Source organism: Phyllostomus discolor, chromosome 5 (genome assembly GCF_004126475.2).
Source record: "Phyllostomus discolor isolate MPI-MPIP mPhyDis1 chromosome 5, mPhyDis1.pri.v3, whole genome shotgun sequence".
In the NCBI taxonomy this organism is placed as follows: Eukaryota; Metazoa; Chordata; class Mammalia; order Chiroptera; family Phyllostomidae; genus Phyllostomus; species Phyllostomus discolor.
The window spans coordinates 44,886,368-44,908,540 of NC_040907.2; the positions used below are offsets into that span (position 1 = coordinate 44,886,368).

The 22,173-nt window shown below is 37.0% G+C and overlaps 1 protein-coding gene across 6 annotated transcripts in view; it reads left to right on the forward strand.

Annotated features, from left to right (window-relative positions):
- The window catches only part of PATJ (PATJ crumbs cell polarity complex component), a 331,922-nt gene that overhangs the window by 137,025 nt on the left and 172,724 nt on the right, over window positions 1-22,173 (forward strand). For all 6 annotated transcript variants that reach the window (XM_036026193.1, XM_036026198.1, XM_036026197.1 and 3 more), the window contains 3 exons: window positions 233-343; window positions 4,023-4,100; window positions 16,652-16,751. In XM_036026193.1, the coding sequence (XP_035882086.1) occupies window positions 233-343; window positions 4,023-4,100; window positions 16,652-16,751 (289 nt within the window). The remainder of the gene's footprint in view (window positions 1-232; window positions 344-4,022; window positions 4,101-16,651; window positions 16,752-22,173) is intronic.

Below are 22,173 nucleotides of genomic sequence, written 5' to 3' on the forward strand. Positions count from 1 at the left end.
CCAGGCCCATTGTTATTAAGATATCTGTCTTACTTTTCTTGAAGGTAAACCATTACTTCCTTAAGTGTGTCCCAAAACAACAAAGCTTTTGATGGGCCAATCTTATTTTTATTCTGGCTTATTCATTGAACTCTGGCAGTTCTCATAGCTATGTAATACACATGAACTTGGAATAACCTATCCATACTATCTACTGTCTTTCTAATTGAAATAAATTGCTTGTGTGCTGTAGGTGTCTGGAGTAGACTTGCAGAATGCCTCACACAGTGAAGCCGTGGAGGCCATCAAGAACTCAGGGAACCCTGTGGTGTTTGTTGTTCAGAGCTTGTCGTCCACTCCAAGAGTAAGCTTCAGTTTATACTTTTAAAAAATTTAAAAATGTTCTCTGCATCCGTAAACTAAGTTTTAGCCTTGAGGTATTTTTCTACGTATTTCTATTTTTACTATTACCTAGAAAAAGCATTGGCTTCATAAAAATTTAGTTATTAATTTCAGTTTTCCCTTATTTACTCCATTTTTGATCTCCTGACTAAATTTGAGTCAGTCCAGTGTGTGTTGGTGTAAGTCACAGGCTATGGAATCAAGCAGAACTTTTTGCATTTCTTGATTCCCTATTTACTAGGTTTGCTATCTTGGAGCTAAGTTACTTAACTTTCTGAGCCAGTTATTTTGTTCATAAAATACTTTGAACATAAAGAGTATCAGGTATGAAACAATTCTAGAGATACTATCAAATGTTCTGTGTATTTATTAAAGCATGTAAAAACACAAACATGTTGTGCTGTTGTATATTCTGTTGGAGATTCCAAATTCAAAAATAGTATTTAATCATAAAATTTTTCTCCAAGATAAATCACTCTTGGTAGAGAATTGGAACTCTGATGTGCAGATGTCCATGGCAGGGTGTGTATTTATATTGCAGTGTGTAGCAGAAATGTCACCCTTAAGCCCTGTAAGTGCAAGCAGTGTTTATTGTTTTTAAACTTTATAATGGAAGACAGCTGTTCAACATATAGGCATATCTGAACACTAGAAAAAGTGTGCATATTTTTAACATTTGCTTTCCAATACAGCATTTTACTTTTCAACCTTTTCTATCTCAAGGCACACAGAAAGTAATCATTATGTGTCAGATTGGGCAAAGAGATGCCCCTCACCCAGGGCATCAATATGCTATTTCGATGCCCTCGTAACCGGCCTTCACACAGTGGGCTGCATCCTCTCCCCACTATGCAGCTCTGCTGTGATGTGCTGCGTTGCAGTTCAGCCCCTCTTAGTCTTGGCACTGTGTTTACGCACTGTCAGGGCCAGCTGAGAGAGGCGAACTAAAGAGTTCTTCTTGAACTCTTCTCATTTTCCCTGAAGAAGTTCTTCTCATTTTTCCACAATTCGAAATTCAAAATGTTGTGTGGAATCTACTTTTAAAACTTTCGTAATATTGAGAAAGTAGTTTATACCATCACTTTTATTTCTGGAAACTGAGTTCAATAGGAAAATTTGGCATGATTATTCCTCACCAAATGGTACTTTCCAAAGAAACAGTGTTGAATTAGAGTGAGCCAATCAAATTATGAGGCCATCTGTGAATGCCCTGCCAAAAAATATTGAAAGTCTTCAATAAAATAGGTTATCAAGTCAACAAAAAAAAGTCAAGCTTTCAATCCAGCCTTTGCTGGTTTGCTGAGGTGGAAATTTTTGCGTGGATGACATAAACAGTGCCATTTCTTTCAACTCTTCAAAAAAGAAAAAGAAAATTTCTTCAACGTTGTGCCAGGCTCTCATCGACCATTCCCCATGCAGCAAACGGACTGCTGCACTGTGAATTGGATTCCTCAAGCACTGAACTCTCGGTGGTTCTGGCGAAGGCAGCATATTTGGGGCGTGGTGTTAGTTACTGAGTCCAGGACTTGTTCCATTTTTTAGCACAAAGTGATTCCTGTTGAATGAACCAATAACAGGAATAAAGGTTCACGTCTTTACAAACTGGTGTTCTATTTAGCTCACTTATTGCACAGGTAGTGTTGATCATCACAGAAACAGGAAATACAGCCAAATGCTTAATCATTTTTGACCAGTTTACATTACTTTGAGCCATTCCCTCAAAGCACCCCAAAGAAGTCATTTTCTAAGGTAGGGCCCATCAAAGGCCCTATGTCTAACTGTGCCTTGGCCACATGGAAATTCTCATCAACACCGTGAGTTGAGCAGCAGCATTTAAAGACTTGCCCGTTTTTCCTTTGAGTTGTATTTTATTTTTTTATACTTGTGCTTTTAACAGATGTTTTAGGTGTATCAATAATATATTGCCTTTTTAAACCTTTTCTCCTGAATTTCTCGTGTATGTGTTTAGCATACTAGAAAGAAATGTGTGTATCCGTTTAGATTTACTTAGCTAATGTTTATTTGAGAGGGGACTCCATTATTTGTACTGCACTTCTCTATAAATAGCTTTTATGCCAAGGGTATTTTTCCCCACTTAATAACAGAAATACATTTAACAGTGGCACCATGTATTTTTTAATATTAAAAAATAAACCCTTTGGAAATTAGCGTCATATCTTCAGTTCATTAAATTTATTTTCATGTGCAGTTTTCTTTTTTTCCTTATATTAGGAGGAACAGTGGTATCCCCTATACCATTGTTTCATAATGGTGCCTAAATTTTTTTGACGCATGTACATTTTGTACATTAATCATATATAAATATATTTTTGCTTTCACAGGAAATAGGTTGTCTTTTACTTTTCATAAAGATATAGTCCTCTTGCTAAGTCTTTTGTATTCCAAATTTTGCCAATGCTATATGTCCAGAAATATATTTTTCTGCTGTCTATAAAACAAACTGTAAACTTTATGAATGGCAACTGACCTTCCATCTCATCCCAAAGCTTATAGCCGCAGCAGGTTTTGAACTCTGATTGTTGTGTGCATTCAATAGAGAAGTAAATATTAAGTGCTAGTACCGTGTCTATTCACATAGGAAGCACCGAATACATGGTGATATATCATTACTATTGTTTTATACTTAAATAAAACATATCTGAGACTTATTTATTCCCAAAATTAATTTATTTCTGCAGACTCTATTAAAATTGAAGAAAAATTAATCTTAAATTGCATGTAGAGAGAAAGTTTGTTTTTGCCTTTGTTTTTAAAATTATCCCTAGAAAGATGGTTTCTTTAAATTTGTGAGAGATTTCTTTTTCTTTTAATCTTTGTCATTAGATTTTTATGCCAAGGTTTTTGTGTTAGCTATTTGAGGAATTTAAGAAAAAAACACTACAATTTTGTATTTTCCAAGGATGTTTCACACATAGTTTTGCAAAAAGTAATCTATGTTGTTGGGACCATAAAGGATTAAAATTATTTCTATGAAATTACACTCTTTCATGTAGAAACATTTATTGAGTGCAGTTATGTATTAGTCTCTTTCTGAGCACCAGGGTTGTAGTGATAAATAACACTAAATTCCAGCTTTTATTGGGCTTTTATTCAGTGATATAAGTAAATTTGAAATTCACCTTTATGCTAACAGTGATAAATGAAATATTTATTGAGTGTGCACAAGTGTGCTAAATAACATACTTGAACTGGGGTACAATGATGAATAAAGTAAATCTATCAAGTAAATAATGGCTTCCTGTGTTCTAGAAATTAACTTAGACCACTGTATTTTGCAAAATGAGATGTTTGGACAACAGTCAGTATCACAACTTCCTTTTTAGTCTCCTTCATCTTCACTTTCTGGGTCTATGCACACAAGCCTGTGGATTTATTACTCCTCGATTACTCACACACACACCACAACTTGTTATATTGCTTGTCAGATTTTGCAATTTGTATCATTTGTCTTAAATTGTATTTCTCATGTCTTCATGTTATACATGCAATCAAAGAGTTAAGTAAGGTTTTTAACTGTTTTTTTAAAATTACATTTTTGTGACATTTCACTGTTTTCTTCCTCCTCCCTCTTTTTTCCTTTCTCTCTCTCTCTTTTTTTTTTTTTTTTTTTTTGGTGGCAGGTCATTCCTAGTGTGCCTAACAAAGCCAACAAAATCACTAATAACCAGGACCAAGACAACAAAGAAAAAAAAGAAAAGGTAACTTGAACCTCTCAAGCTTTTAAAAAATGGTTTTGGTTTCTATTTGCTTATCTAAGCTACAGTTAATAAGAATCTTATTTTGATGAGTATTTGGGTAGATGTACTGAATTTATAATATTTGCTTTCTGTGAACATACTGTCCAGGATGAAGGCCAGAAACCTAGGGAAGCGTAAGTATAAAAATGTTACAGAACACCAACCAGCCACTGCGATCTTCATCTCTCCTTTCTGTTCAGCTGGACCAGTTGTCCATTCCTGGAAATGCCCTGCACACTGGGAGCTGCTGAGACTTTGATCTTGGTGTTCTCTCAGCCTGGAAATCCATTTCCCACATTGCTCTTCCTTTCTGTCCTCCAAGGAGCAGGTCAAAGATCATCTCTACTGAGAAAACTTTCCCTAATGTCAATCAGAATTAATCACCCATTCCTGTTTTCCCACCTCTATTCTAGTAGAATTCTTTTATCTCAAACTTGTTTTAGGATATGGTGTCAGTAAGGCATGAATTTTCATCTTTTTACAAGGATAACTAATTATCCTACTCTTTAAAAATAGGCCCCCCTACTGATTTGCAATACAACCTTTGTCAGATCTCAGGTTATCATGAGAAGTCTGTTTCTGAGCTTTCTCTTTATCTCTGCCAGGACAAGTACTGCGCTACCTAAATATTAAGCCTAATAGTAAATCTTGTCTGCTTGGACAACAATTTCCTCTTTTACATATTTCTTCTTTAGAAGTGTCTTACCTATTTGTATCCTTTTTCTTTCCAGACAAGTTTTAGAATTGGCTTGTTAAATTCCACAAAAATAGCTCTTTGGGGATTTTGTTTGGAATTGTGTCAAATCTATAGATTAATTTGAAAAGAAGTTACATCATTATGATAGTGAGACTTCTTAACCATTAACATGGTATATCTTTTATATACCATTTTATTTTTTAAAAAATACTTTATTGTTTATGCTATTATATTTGCCCCAATTTTTCCCCTTTTGCCCTACCCCCAGCCCTCTCTCCATTCCCATAGTCAATCCCAACACTGTTGTCCATGTCCATGGGTCATTCTACATGTTCTTTGACTAATCCCTTCACCTTCTTTCAACCAGCACCTCACTCCCTTCTCCCCTATTACAACTGGTGGTCTGTTCCATGTTTTGATGCCTCTGATTTTGCTCATTAGTTTATTTTGTTCATTACATTCCATTTATAAGTAAGATTGTATGGAATATATATGTATATGTACATACATATATATACCAACTTAGAGCTTATTGATTTTTCTTTTCTTTCAATTTTTATAATTTTCTTCAACAAGATATTGTAATCTTTGCTTTATTCCTAGATATCCTTATCTATTTCTGTTCCTTTTAAATATTTTTAACTTGTATTTTTTGCTCATTGCTAATATATAGACAGAGAGTTGATTTTTACATGCTTATTTGACATCTTTAACATTATTCTCTTATTCTTTTTTTTAATCTTTCTTTTTTTAATATATTTTATTGATTATGCTATTACAGTTGTCCTATTTCCCCCCTTCTCTCCCCTCCACCCTGTACCCCCCTCCCACCCACATTTCCCCCTTTAGTTCATGTCCATGTGTCATACATATGAGTTCTTTAGTTTCTACATTTCCCGTTCTGGGTCTTGCCCTCCCCCTATCTATTTTCAACCTACATTCTATGCTACTTATTTTCTATACCTTTTCCCCCTCTCTCCTCCTCCCACCCCCCTGCTGCTAACCCTCCATGTGCCCTCCATTTCTGTGGTTCTGTTCCTGTTCTAATTGTTTACTTAGTTTCTTTTGGTTTTGCTTTAGGTGTGGTTGTTAATATTTGTGAGTTTGCTGTCCTTTTACTATACATGTCTTTTCTTTATCTTCTTTTCTTAGATAAGTCCCTTTAGCATTTCATAAAATAAGGGCTTGGTGATGATGAACTCCTTTAACTTGACCTTATCTGAGAAGCACTTTATCTGCCCTTCCATTCTAAATGAGACCTTTGCTGGATAGAGCAATCTGAGATGTAGGTCCTTGTCTTTCATGACTTGGAATATTTCTTTCCATCCCCTTCTTGCCTGTAAGGTCTCTTTGGAGAAATCAGCTGACAGTCTGATGGGAACTCCTTTGTAGGTGACTGTCCCCTTACCTCTTGCTGCTTCTAGGATTCTCTCCGTTTTTACCTTGGCTAATGTAATTATGATGTGCCTTGGTGTGTTTCTTCTTGGGTCCAACTTCTTTGGGGCTCTCTGAGCTTCTTGGATTTCTTGGAAGACTGTTCCCTTTGCCAGATTGGGGAAGTTCTCCTTTATTATTTGTTCAAATATGTGCTCAATCTGTTGCTTTTCCCCTTCCGATTCTGGTACCCCTATGATTCGGATATTGGAACGTTTAAAGGTGTCTTGGATGCTCTTAATCTTTTCTTCAATTTTTTGGATTCTTATTTCATCATGCTTTCCTGCTTGGTTGATTCTATCTTCCTTCTGGTCCACTGTATTGTTTTGAGACTCATATTCCTTCCTTTCACTATTGGCTCTCCTCCGCGTGTCTTCCTGCATCTGTTTTATGGTAATCTGCATTCTTTCATCTAAATTTCGTCCAAAATCCACCAGTTCCGTGAGCTTTCTGATCACCAGTGTTTTGAACTGTGCATCTGATAGATTGGCTAATTCTTGGTCCCTCAAAAGGATGAGTCCTGGGGGACTGATCTGCTCTGTTGAAAACATACTTTTTTTTTCCCCTGTCTCTCCTTTTTTTTTTTCTGGTCTGGTTGCTCTTGTTACGGTGGGGGGCAGAGCCTTAGGTGCTCACCGGGGCTGGGCACCCCAGTTGCTAGATTGTGACGTTATATGTGGGGGCGGGGCGGGAGCGGGGGCGGGGCTGGAGAAAACAATGGCGGTAGTTCCGTTCCCCTGGACTCAGACCCTTGTCTGGGCTTCTGGGCCGCGAGTTCTGCCCTGGTCCACAATCGCTGCCCCTCTGGGTCTGCCAGCCGCAGCTTGCGTACTCAGGGATCACCGCTGCCTTCTTGCGCGCCCGATGGCTTTTGCGCCGATTTCACGCCAAACCTTCCCCCGACCTCCGCGCGCCGCCGACCTGAGCCAGCCCCGTGCCCGCCTGGCTTGTCTTCTCCTACCGGTCCGGATGAACGTGTCTACTTCAACTTCTTGGCTGCCCGACTTCCATTCAGATAAATCCTCTGCTGGATCTGGGTGTTATTCTGATAGTAAATTATTGTTGTAAATTATTGGTTTTCTAATCTTGGTTGTACGAGGAGGAACCCTGCGTCCACCTATTCCTCCATCTTGCCGGAAGTCCTATTCTCTTATTCCTTTATAAAATAAGACCTAGTATAGAACACTGGGAAAACCAAAATGCTGAAATAAAAAGATTAAAATCATTTGTGAACCCATTCCCTAAAGATAAACATATTAAATGTAGAGCCTTCATGTAGAGCCTTCTAGTGTCTTTGGGTATGTTCTCTATATGTGTATAAAAAGTACTTTTGTAAAGATTTTATTATTTTATTTTTAGAGAGGGAAGGGAGGGAGATAGAAAGAGAGAGAGAAACATCAATGTGTGGTTGCTGGGGGTTATGGCCTGCAACCCAGGCAGGTACCCTGACTCGGAATTGAACCTGCGACACTTTGATTCGCAGCCCACACTCAATCCACTGAGCTACGGCAGCCAGGGTTTAAAAAGTACTTTTAATAAGAATATGACTCTCAAATTTTATTACTGTGTGTATAGATTTTTATTTCTGAATTTTTCTATATAGCTAATAATAATCACTTTGGATAAAAGAAATTTTCTTTTTCCTTTACCAGTCTTTCTTTTTCTTGTTTACTATGTCTGCCAAGATCCCTAGTATGTTTAATAGAAGTAATGATAGCTAACATTCTTGCCATTTTTATCCTCCTGATGTTTAAGAAAATGCTTTTAATGTTTCATCATTGAATATGGTGTGTTCTTTAAATTTTTTTCTAGACAATTCTTGAAGTTAAGGGTGTATTCACTTTTATTCTTATTTTGCTAAGAATTTTTATAATAAATGGCATCAGCATTGAATTTTATTGTTATCATCTGTATTTACTCAATAATTGTGTGAATGTGTAGTTTTTTTTTCCCTGAGTCCCTTAAACTGGTAAAATCACATTAATGGGTTTTGCATGTTGAACAAATCTTGACTTCTTGGCTTAAACTTAATTTCATCCTGATCTATTTTGCCCATTGCTAACGTTTCTTCTAGGGTTTTGCATCTGTGGTCATTAATGAAATTGTCCTGGAATTTTCCATTTATGTACTACTCTATCTGATGTTGGTTATATGAGACTACTAAAATGAATAATAGGAACATTCTTCCCTCCCTCCCTCCCTTCCTTCCTTTTTAGTTCTCTGAGAGTTTGTGTAAAATGAGAATTATTCCTTAAGTGTGTGGTCGAACTAGCCATTGTAAGCCTGTGTTTTCTATGTGGAAAAAATCTAAAATAATAGATTTAGTTCTTTAATAGTTATTGAACTGTTTACATTTTCTATTTGTTCTTGAATGTTTTGGTTACTGACTGTTTTCTAGGAATATATCACTAACTTTTTACATTTGTTGGCGTAAGGCTGTTCAGGTGTTCTCTTAATTTGTGTTATCTATGCTCTCTCTATAGTTGTCGGTTTTTCTTTCTGAATATAGTTTTTTTTTACATTTCTTTCTTAGTTGATCTTCAAAGTTATTTTCTATTTAATTCCTCTTTTTGAAGAATTAACTTTTGAATTGTGTTAGTCTTCTTTGTGGTATCTTTTTGCCATTTAATTTATTTGTTTTTTGTCCTTATATTGCCTCTCTTTTTTGTTACAGTTTCTTCTCTTTTTTTGCCAGTAATCTTTAGCTAGTTAAAGAATTTATTTATTTTTAGTAATTTTTCTTTTCTAAAATAATCATTTATTTTTCTTCTAAGTCCCTCTTTACCTGCATCCCAAGATTTTAAGTTGAATTTCTATTGTTTGGTACTAAGTTGTTTTTCTAGCTCCCAATATGATTTCTTTTTCACCCAAGTTTATTTAGAAATGTACGCTTATATCTCTATTTGAATGTTTTCAAAACTTGTTGGTATTATTTTCTAATATATTTCAGTTTAATCAGAAATTCTGGTTTGTATTCAATATTCTCTTAAATTGGTTGAAACTCTTCTATGGCCTAGCACATTGTCAGTTATTGCATATGTATATTTGTGATGCAAAAGAATAGCTATTACCTAGTTATTCAGTATAGGGTTTTATACAAAGTTTTTAAGGCAAAATAATTAATTGAGATATTTAGATACTTTATGTACAAATTTATTTTGGGGGGAATTGTCAGGGTAACCTATATATCTCCCTTTTGATGGCAAAATTAGCCTATTTTTTATGTAGTTTTTCAGTTTTTATTTTATATTTCTTCAAATTAATTTATTAGGTGCTTCCAAGATTTAAATTTTTATATCTTCCCAGGAAATTGGCCCTGTTATTAATATGTGACATTATTTAGTAATGCCTTGGCATCTATTTCATTTAATATCCCTGGAAATATCCCCACTTTCTATGTTTGCCTGGTGTTTTGACTTGGAAATTTTTGAGCCACACACAGAATGAATTTTGGTCTCTAGCCTGAGTGTGTCTTGGCTTGTAAAAAACGCTCAAGAAACACTGGTTTTTCTTTTTCCCTTTTTTCCTTCCACCTCAAACTAAGTCCAAGGCCAGGGAACGTTTCCTACTTACTGTACCCTAATATCAAGATTCTGGTTTGTTTGATTGATTTGTTTGCTTTTTTAAAGCATATTTTCTTGATTATGCTATTACATTTGTCCCATTTTTTTCTCCCTTTTATCCTCCTCTACCCTGCACACCGCTTCCCACCAGCATTCCCCCACCCCCTTAGTACATGTCCATGTGTCATATTTATAAGTTCTTTGGCTTCTCCATTTCCTATACCACTCTTAACCTTCCCCTGTCTATTTGGTACCTACCAATTATGCTTCTTATTCTGTATACCTTTTTCCACACTCTCTGCCCTCCCTATCCCTGCTGATAACCCTCCATGTGATCTCCATTTCTGTGATTCTGTTCCTGTTCTAGTTGTTTGCTTAGTTCACTTTTGTTTTTGTTTATATAGGTTCAGTTGTTGATAGTTGTGTTTGTTGTCACTTTACTGTTCATATTTTTTATCCTCTTTGCCTTAGATAAGTCCCTTTAACATTTCATATAATAAGGGCTTGGTGATGATGAACTCCTTCAACTTGACCTTATTTGGGAAGCATTTTATCTGCCCTTCCATTCTAAATGATAGCTTTGCTGGATAGAGTAATTTTGGATGTAGGTCCTTGCCTTTCATGACTTGGAATACTTCTTTCCAGACCCTTCTTGCCTATAAGATTTCTTTTGAGAAATCAGCTGATAGTCTTCTGGGAACTCCTTGGTAGGTAACTATCTCCTTTTCTCTTGCTGCTTCTAAGATTCTCTACTTACCTTTCATCTTGGGTAATGTAATTATGATGTGCCTTGGTGTGTGCTTCCTTGGGTCTAATTTCTTCAGGATTGTCTGAGCTTCCTGGACTTCCTGGAAGTCTATTTCCTACACCAGATGGGGGAGTTTTCCTTCATTATTTGTTCAAATAAGTTTTCAGTTTCTTGCTCTTCCTCTTCTTCTGGCACCTCTATGATTAGGATGTTGGAACATTTAAAGTTGTCCTGGAGGTTCCTAAGCCTCTCCTCCTTTTTTTGAATTCTTGTTTCTTCATTCAGTTCTGGCTAAATGTTTCTTTCTTCCTTATGTTCTAAATTGTTTATCTGAGCCCCAGCTTCCTTCCCTTCTCTGTTGGTTCCCTGTATATTTTTCTTTATTTCACTTTGCATAGCCTTCAGTTCTTCCTTTATTTTGTGTCCATACTTGGTCATATCTTTGAGCATCCTGATTACCAGTATTTTGAACTCAGCATCAGATAGGTTTTCTATCTCCTCATCACTTAGTTCTTTTTCTGGAGGTTTGATCTGTTCTTTCATTTGGACCATATTTCTTTGTCTTGGCATACCTGTTACATTAAGGGGCAGAGTCTTAGGTATTCACCAAGACAGGGCAACCCATGTAGCTGTGTTGTGGCACTGTATGTGGGGTCAGGGTCCAAGAAGGAATAATGATGCTTGCTCGGCTCTCAGCCAGCTCTCAGTTGCTTCCCCTGTTACCCACAAGCAAATTGAACACTTCTGGTGCTGATTCCCAGGTGGGTGGTCTTGTGTATGGCCCAGGACCGCATGGATCTCTCCAACGAACTCTCCTGTGGGGCTGGGAATTTCTCCCATTGCCACAACCGGTTTTAGTTTCCTGAACTTGAATTCTGGGTTGCTTAGTCTGTCTTCCTCCCCACTTGTTCCTCCCAGTTTATCTGCATGTGACCACCTGGTCCTCCAGCTGCTGCCTTGCCCAGTCCTCCAGCCATCATCTTGCCATGCATCCTCTCTGCCCACAAGGGTGCCTGTCTTCACCCTTCTTACCAGTCCGGATGAATGTTTCGTCTTTAACTACTTGGTTGTCAGCCTTCCACAGAGTTCAATTTTCTGGCATTGTGGTTGGTTTTTGTTTTTAAATTTGTTGTAATCTTTCTTTTGGTTGTACAAGGAAGCAAAGCATATCTACCTGTGCCTCCATCTTGGCCAGAAGTCCTTGTTTGTTATTAACTTTATTCTAGATTCTCCCTGTGAAAAGGAAGGAAAAGCTATAACTGAATTGAATAGTTGGGATATTTTTATAGACATGTGCATTGGGGTTGATCAAAATTTCTTGAGGATTTGGGAGAAGGATTTTGCGAAAGGATAAGGAAAAGTAATATAAGGTTGCTTATCAAATTGTAGGATTGCCCGTTTTAACCTGGTTGACCACCTTCTTTGAGTTCAGATTATAATCATAAAGATTACATTCTGATTAGCAATAGCATGTACTGTGGGTGCAAGATTCTGTGGGCAACTATTAATAAACACAGATAATAGATTCTGGAAGACTGTGATGTAGCAGTGTTAGTAACATGTAGATTGCAGGTGATCTTGCAGCATTCTTTCTCAACATTTTGTAGATATGATAGGCTTTGTTTGTGAGAATTGAGATTGGAAGGGTGATATCTTTACTTCCATCTTCCACCTTGCTTGACCTCAAGTGGAGATTGGAGCTAATTAAATTGCTAGCATTCACTGGATAAAAATAAGTAGGAACTGTATGGTTATATTTATATAAACACCTAGAAAATACAACCAGTATTGACAAAAAAGGAGATTAGTAGTTCAGGAGAATGGGGTGCCAGGGTAAAAGGTGGGCAGGAGGGATTAAAAAGGGGCACAAGGAAACTTTCAGGGGTGATGGTAATGTACATTATCTCGTTTATGGTAATGGATTCAAATTGGATACTTTGAAATGTGTATGGTTTTTTATGTTAACTGTATCTCGATATACCACAATAAAGCTTTTAAAGACAAACAAAAATCTCCTGCCTTCCTGGAGCTTGCATTCGAGTAGGGCAAAGCAAACAATCTAGAATTCAGACACTGCTGTTTTAAGTCACCTGGGGACAAGACATGAACACCCACAAAACATGGCATCTGAAAGGGGCTGAAATGTAAGCTCCAGGAGTGGGGGAATCTCTTGGCTCATAATAATGCCCGTTGCCCAGGACGTTGCTAGACGCCTAACAGGCACACAATACATACTTGTCGATTGAATAAAGACTCCTCAAAACAAAACAAAATCACTGGCTTCAGGCCACCAGGGATTGTCATATGCCCTTTGGAATTTATTGATATTTCTGTTCTCGGTCACATGTTACAAAAACACATTTTTGAAACTTTGTCATTTTTATGTGGTTAACGGGTTTCTCAGAACATTTAGTCTACCTTATTGCTTAGGATGTTGATTCTAAGGTCCAAGCATTCATCAGTTGTTTATTGAAACTTACAGTGTGCCAGGTACTGTGCAAAAGTTGGGACATAATGTCAAAAAGAAAACAGATAAGGGACCTGACACAGATAGTAAACACACATAGATGAATAAACTGATTACTAATTTAATTACTTTGAGAAAACAAGGTAATGTATTTGATTCAGGAAAATTGCACATAAGGTCCCAGGAAGGAAAAAGATAAATATGTGATTCTTATCAACTGTGCCTTGTTCCATTAAACTGAATTGCTTTTCAATGTATAGCAAGGATATTTTCATTCAGCTGTAAGTTTGGTATGACTATATCGTTAGGGACTATTATATTGGTGAAATGCATTATAAAAGTGTACTTATTCCAGGTGAGTTCTTAAAATGAGTACATTCTGTTATATGTAAATTATACCTCAATAAGGTTAAGACACATCTATTTCAACTGAAAAATCTGGACACACGCTATACTCTGGGACTAAGGGGAACCTCATGAAAGCATTTCACAAAGATCAGAATGGTCTCTTGTGAACTTGAGGGCACGTTAGTGTTACCAGATGCATGCTCTCGGGTCATTCTTAACAGAGTGTTCCATCACTCTGTCCATTCTTAACAGAGTGGTTATTTGTTATTCCAATGAATAACGCAGTGTTCCATCAGTGGTATTCTGCAGTGTGCTAGACCTTAGAACTGGCTGATAATACGCAGCTTAATGGATAGGAATTTGCGGTATTCTTTTACACACACACAAAACATAGATGTGGGTATCATTCAACATTGATATAAATGTTTTTATAGTCTTTTTTTTAAAGATTTTATTTATTTATTTTTAGGGAGGGAAGGGAGGGAGAGGGGGGAGAGAGAGAGAGAGAAAGAGAGAGAGAGAGAGAGAGACATCAATGTGCGGTTGCTGGGGGTTATGGCCTGCAACTCAGGAATGTACCCTGGCTGGGAATCGAACCTGGGACACTTTGGTTCCCAGCCCGCGCTCAATCCACTGAGCTATGCCAGCCAGGGCTGTTTTTATAGTCTAATATATCTTTGTTTATACTCCATACCAATAAGATCAAGAAGATCAGAGAGAAAGTACACCTGTTTCAAAATGACAATTACCCAATCACTTTGATTTTGTGAATTTGGATTCTTGCTTAAAAATGCCTTCAAGTTAATGGTTTCTATGGAAAAGTTTTCTTTCTTTTTAATTAAAAGGCTAGAATATCTAAAGTAACATAAGTTTGGTTTCACTGTTTTCTGGAAAACTCTGGGAATATTAGATAGTCTCTATACACCTACCAGAGATTCTTTAGGAGACTTACATCTAATTTATTAATACCCTCTGAAGGTAGGAAAATATCACACACTTGCAATGAGAGGAAAGAGCTTTGCTCAGCTTCATACACCAGAGTGCTTTTAGTAATAAAAACATAGAATTGGAAATTTAAAAATGGAGAAACAGAGTCCAAAATAAAGGTCTATTACCACTGGGGATTTACAGTGGGAGCCAAAAAATCATTGTCTGCTATTAAAATAGTTCAAGAATTGCATATCTCATGCATCACTATTTAATTGGTTCTGGAAGATGAGTCTACTTGAATATCTCTGTGGGACCTCCAAAACTGACAAAATATAATTCAAGAAATAAAAACATGACCTGTAAAATTATGTAAAATGTACAGGTGCCAGATATTTATTTAACTCATTAACAAAGGAACTGGCAAGATGGTCAGCCTGGTTCAGAGAGATTAGAGTGAAGTATTTATAGTTGCTGAGAGGAAGAACGCTTAAGTAAGATTCAAATATAGACACAAAACTAGTTAATGTATTATAGGACAATAAAACTGTAACCTTTGGAGTTATTCTTTCTACAGGACTAATATAATTTGCATCTCCACCAGGCAAAATTAATATACAATGCTATTAGGAAGGAACCATTTGCATCATCATCATTTTTCCAAAAGTTAATATTGTCAGGGAACCTAAATAGCATGAGTGGGAACTAGTTATTGACTCATATTTAAGGAAGGCCTACTTTGTACCAGGTATTATTCTCTGAGCTGAGGATGCCACTGTCCATGTTGCCCTCATGGAGACCATGTTCACCTGGCCTCCTGGTATATACCTAGCTCCAGCCTTTATTGCAATGGGGAGAGGCTGACCCTGCCTATATCCTTCCCAAATGTGCCATAGAAAGATGCCCCAGGAACCTGGTAATCCACATTCAAACTAGAGGGAGACCAAGATATGTGTATCCTGTATTCTTCTCAAGAGTGTTGGCAGGCTTAATGAGATAAGTCAGTTGTGTAAACAGTGTCCCCTTAAACATAAAAAAGTGTGGCTAAAGACTTTATATCTTAACCTTACTTGAAAAGCTGGCTGTCCATGTTCTGAGTACTGTCTTTGACCTAGAATGATCTGGTTCTTAGGAAAAGGTTTTCCTGAAAAGAATTCATTTGCCTTTTCTATTGTTCACTTAACTCTTATTTTTTTTCTTCAGGCAGAGTCAGAGACACTGTGGCCAATTTCTGTATTCTTTTGTTGCTTAACAAGCATTTTGTCTTTGGCATTTTCTCTTCTTTCACCTTTCTTGAATTTTATCAGTCTTTGGTTAGACACTTTGAGTGATTTGGGTGTGTGTTTTCCTTTATGGATCCCACATAGTGCTGTCCTTTGGAGGACATAGTGCTGTCCTTTGGAGGAACTGATTACACAAGCCGGCTTTCTGTAATGGCCAGTGACTGCCCATTTACCGAAGAGTATCCTGCCATTAGTGCAGTTGTCATATGAATCATAATTGAATGTGCTTTGTTGAAATCCTGTAGCAAAACAAATCTTAATCTAATTGATTTGGAATTGGTGGAGTGTTAGGGTGTATTTGCTCCTATTCTTGGGCAACTTGGGTCTCTCTGTGAAGTCTGGCATGTTTTATTTTTTCCAGTATTCAAGAAAACATCTACATTCCATGAAGGTAACATGATCATAGAGTTTTGTTTTGCTTTAATTAAGTGTTTGAACCAAATATTGATGTGTTTTATCATTTGGCATGTAAATTTAAAGATTACTTACACAGACAAGCAAAATGTTTTCATCATAAAGATTTCTTCCTTTTTACAAACTTTGAAATGTGTGTTGACTATTTACATGTTATAAATGAATATCTTTTCAGTTAGAAAATCGTGGTATTTCATTTCAAGTATGTTTGTGAGAATGAAATCTGTATCTTCTACAATTAAATAAAAAGTTTAAATAATAGTAGAGTTAATATAGTGTATAGTTTTTACATTTAGATTTAATTTTGAAATGTCTTTCATTTGAATTACTTGGTTTAGTAATGAAAATTGAACTGAACTCAATATAATGGCTTTCTTACTGGGGAAAGGAATGCATTCCTCTGGGTAGGTCTATAGTCTTAAGAAGTATGCTTTCCTTCCTGTTTTCTGTGTTGTTGTGTTTACATCATAGAATCACTTTTACATAAACATAAAAAGATAAATTACATTTGTTTTGTAATCCTTGTGATATAACTGAAGTTTGATACAGATGATCTTTTTATCCTGTTTGTCTTTGAAGAAAAGGATTGTGCAAAAGCAACTTACCCTTCTCTCAAATTTTGCATCTTCAGAGGCAAGGAACTGCTCCACCTCCAATGAAACTGCCACCTCCTTACAAAGCTCCATCTGATGACAGTGATGGAAATGAAGAAGAATATGCATTTACCAACAGTGAGTTCCTTTACATTGTTCAAAGTGTGTGCAGAATTCATGAAATTGTGCTTTAATGATTGTTGTAAATTATCAAAGGCAGTGCTGTGTGTTCTTAGAAAATGTGCATGAATATATCATGCTAAAAGAGAAAAATTACATTCTCCTTAACTTTTGTGACTTTATTTTCCTCAGTATTTCTCTTTGACACTAATATAATATTAGAGTGAATATCAAAGGTGACTGGGTTGAACACTATTTTACCTACATTCCATCCTGGCCATACTATTTGGTTGTGAATACAAAAATGGTAAGAAGTCCTTGAAATTGCATTTGATCCACAGTAACTGGAATTGGGTGACAGTTCTTGATTACTTACCCTGCTTAGATGGGTGGTGTTGTAGCCAATGCCATTTTTCTCCTTTAGAATTCCTCTCATGATTTTCTTTTGCATTAGCTATATTAAATATACATCCATACATATATTTATTCAAGGCTTTATTTAAAAGAATTTGTATTTCTTTTATGCATGCAAAGTATATGTAGTTAGATCTGATTGCTGTTGTATATGGAAATTCTTTTGGGGATGAAGAGAATGTTCTAGAATTAGATTGTGATAATGGTTGCACAACTTATGACTGTATTAAAACCCATAGGATTATATGTTTAAGTGGATGATTTTTTGGTTTGTGGAATATGTGTGTGTGTGTATACAAATATATGTATATATACATATATACTGTATAATTCTTTTTCCTAAGATTTTATTTGTTTTTAGAGAGGAGAAGGGAGGGAGAAAAAGAGAGAAACATCAGTGTGTGGTTGCCTCTCGCATGCCCCCCACTGGGGACCTGGCCAGCAACCTGGGCACATGCCCTTACTGGGAACTGAACCAGTGACCCCTCAGTTTACAGGCTAGCACCCAATCCACTGAGCCATACCAGCCAGGGCTATACTGTATAATTCTTTAAAAATATTTTTTATATACAGAAAAGGAGTTTGATACAGAAATTGAAAGAGTTGCACCTCTAGTGTGTAACCTTAAGCATGCCCTCTTCTATGAAAATAATGGGACTTACATCACAGGGTTGTGGTGAAATTAAAATAACATGATAAGACCTTTGGCCTGCCATAAAGTGAATCTCCAATGAGTATTATAGCTCTTATTATTGTTAATAATTATTATTAAGTTGGCTCTATAACTTTATATTTTTAACTATAATATTAAATGTTTAAATAAAAATGTAAGTTTGTAATTATTTAGTTGATGTGATAAAAGTTTGGTTTGTACTTTGCAATTTCACAGAGCCCTTTCTCATGCATTATTCTCTTTATTCAGCAAATCTTTGTTGAAAGTCAACTGCTTTTTACTAACAGTATTAATTGAGTGAGTCTGCTATGAAATGAATGATATAGTTCCCTTTTTCTTGGTGGGGTCACGGGCCTGGAAAGGAGAATACAAATGCATGGGAACGAATTTTGACAAATGTACTATAGTGCCTTGGTTTTCAGCCTCTTTCAGAGAACTATATATGATGGATATGATTGATGTGTGTGTGCACAAGTGTAGTATAATTCCTTGTTGGGATATAGATATTAGGACAGCTGCAGCAGAGTGGAGAGAGCTTGTTGATTATTCATAATTTCTGGGAGGCTAGAATGCCTATATTTGCATAGTTCTTAGGAAACCTTGTTTGGGCATGTGACTAAGACTACATTCTAATCTTAGTTCTACAACTTAATTGTGAATTCATGGACAAGTCACTTAACCTCTTCCTGGATCACACTTTTCTTTTCCCTAAGGGGGAGGAGGGGTATCTTACTATAACTTGCCTCATAAGTTTGTGGTGAGAATTAGAGGGAAAAAAACATTTAAAGAGCCTAGTATAGGGATTGTGATAACTAGTAAACTCTCTGGTTTCCACATGCCAGGCCTTCACATATTAGGTTAGTCAACATACGGACTTTGTGAGGTCTCTAATTTTACAAATAAAGAAACTGAAGCTTAGAGAAATTAAGGAATATGTCCAAACTTCACACAGCTAGTAAACAGGGCCAATGGAGATTAAACCCAGGCACTCTGACTTCAAAGCCTGTACTATCATCAACACTAACCATTACCTAGAAGCCATTATTATGGCAGAAGTAGATGCAAAGTGGTTGGAGGTTATCAAGTCAGTAGTACTTTGATGCCATAAAATGGGCAGCACACAGCACCCATGCCAGAGTTCCAGATCATGTGTACATCTGTATTTACACATGTGCAGAGACACATTCACAAAATTAGGGGGATATTCATGGAAGGCACTGATTTACACTCACAGGAGATCCATTAGCCCCACCTGACTCCTAGCGCCCCCACCCTGCTGAGCTTGGGCTCCCTGCAGAATCTGGGACAGACTGAATTGTATGGCTCTAGGATGAGGGCCATTTTTCCCTTGCACACCTAACTGGTACAGTGCCTTCCTTTCACACAGCCAAATCTTAGTCTGGTTGGGCCTGAAAAATCCTCTTGGCCTCACCTTGATGACTCCCTGAGACCCTGCCCCACCACAAAGGTGGGTGGCAGCTGGCCTTGGTGTACCCTGGGACTTTCACTGAATGGCCTCAGACCCAGCCTTGGCACTGAGTTTGAACCTGTATCAACCTGGTGAACACCATTTGCCCTTAACTCACAGAGAACATACCTCATGTAACTCAAGTACTGCCAGAGGCTTCTTCAGTGACTGAGCCTAACAGGCAGCTAGAGATGGAGGCAGATCTTGGGATGCCTTGGGCCTTTTGCTGACCTGCTGCCAGGTTTGGTGCTGGTAAAAGCCAGCCTAGGTCCTCAGCTTGGCCCTTCCTACACACACCTATGCCGAGCAGAGGCAGCCACTATCTGTGGATTGCTTTGTAGTGCCAAACAGGTTACCCAGGGCCAGTCTACAGGCAAAGTCTGACACCGACCTGCACCAGAGTCCCTCCTAAGAGGTGCCATAACCAACACACCCAGTGGCCAATTTCAGACAACATCAGAGCAACATCTAATTAGCTTCACAAGTGGCATATCCAGAGGGAAATATCGGCAGGCAATAGACCCTGCTGAGGCAAATTCTGCCTCATGTGTTCAGTACCTGCACAGCTGCTTATACACTGTTTTGGGGGTTGTGCATGAGGGTCAACCCCATGCACAAATGGGCCAATAGCAATCAAAATTCAATTACAACAGGAAGACACAAAATACCCACACAGGGACATTCCTGGAGCACCCAGCTCAGGTCGTCATTGATACTGTGCCACTGGGTCTCACAGGACACCTATTACATAAGGTCATTCTGCCAAGAGGGCAGACATAGCAGATCTACATAATACATAGAAACAAACACAAAGAAACAGCCAAAACAAGGAGACAAAGAAGCATGCCCCGAATGAAAGGACAGAAGAAATCTCCAGAAAAAGAGCTAAATGAAATGGAGTCAAGCAATTTACCAATTTTGGAGTTCAAAAAAAAAAAATGCTTATAATGATGCTCAGGGATCTTAGTGAGAACTTCAAGGGAGTCAGTGAGAACTTTGACAACATGGAAAAGGATATGGAAACCATTAAAAAAGGTCAGTCAGAAATTAAGATTACAATATCAGAAGTGAAGAATACACGAGAAGGAATAAACAGTGTGTTGGATGAAGCAAAGGGTCAGATCAGTGATTTGGAAGACAAGGTAGCAGAAAACAACCAATCAGAGCAGAAAAAAGAAAAAAAAGATTTAAAAATGAAGATAGTTTAAAGGATCTTTGGGACAACATCCACATCATAGGGGTAACAGAAGGAACAGATAGAAAGCAAAAGAAACTTACTTGAAGAAGTAATGGCCGAAAACTTCTTTAACCTGATGAAGGAAAAACACATACAAGTCGAGGAAGTGCAGAATCCCAAACAAGAGAAAATCAAAGGTGCCCACACCAAGATACATTATACTTAAAATGTCAAAGGTTAAAGACAGAGAATCTTAAAGGAGCACGAGAAAGACAATTACCTGAAAGGGTGCTCTTGTAAGAGTATCAGCTGATTTCTCAACAGAAACATTTCAAGCCAAAAGGGGTTGGCATGAAATATTCAGTGATTAAGGAGCTACAACCAAGACTACTTTACCCAACAAGGCTATCATTTCAAATTGAAAGAGAAATAAAAAGCTCCCTAGACACGCACAAAAAAGAAAAAATACTAAAAAAGTTCAACATCACCAAACCAGTATTACAATAAATGTTAAAGATCTTCTAGAAGAAGAAGGAGGAGGAAAAAGAAAGAAGAAAACAGAGGTGCATAGTTATAAAGAATAAAATGACAAAAAATATATACCTATCAAATCACTTTGGATGTAAATATCTTAAATACTCCAATTAAAAGACATAGGGTAACTGAATGGATAAGAAAACAAGACCCATATGTATCCTATCTACAAGAGACCCACCTCAGATCAAAAGATACACACAGGCTAAAAGTAAAGGGATGGAAAAAGATATTTTACTGCAGTGGAAACAGAAAAAAACCTGGGGTAGCAATACTAATCTGACAAAACAGACTTTAAAATGAAGGCTGTAGTAAGAGACAAAGGACATTACATAAATATAAAGGGAGCAATCCAGCAAGAGGCCATACACCTTGTAAACATTTATGCACCCAACATATGAGCACCTAAATATGTAAAGCACATCTTGATGGACATAAAGGGAGAGAGCAACAGAAATACAGTCATAGTAGGGAATCTTCACACCCCATTGACATCAATGGATAGATCTTCCATATAGAAAATAAACAAGGAAACAGTGGCCTTACATGACACACTAGATCAGATGGATTTAATTGACATCTTCAGAGAATTTTAAACCAAAGCAGCAGAATATACATTCTTTTCAAGCACACATGAAACATTTTCTAGTATAAACCACATGTTAGGACACAAAACAAGTCTCAATAAATTTAAGAAAGCTGAAATCATACCAAGCATATTCTCTGACAATAATGGTATCAAACTACAAGTCAACATAAAAATAAACCCCGAGAAATGCACAAACATATGGAAGCTAAATAACATATTACTAAACAATGAATAGGTTAACAATGAGATAAGGAAAAAACCTAAAGATACCTTGAAACAATGAAAATGAGAACACAAACACCCAATACCTGTGGGACACAGCAAAAGCACTCCTAAGAGGGAAATTCATAGCACTACAGGCCTATCTCAAGAAACAAGCTTTTTCCACCATCTTGATAAAATCCAGCACCCATTTATAATAAAAACTCTCAGCAAAATAGACATAGAGGTAACACACCTTAACACAATAAAGGCTGTATATAACAAATGCACAGCCAACATCATACTCAATGGGCAAAATCTACAAGTATTTCTTTTGAGAATAAGACAGATGTCTGCTGTCACTACTCTCATTCAACATAGTAG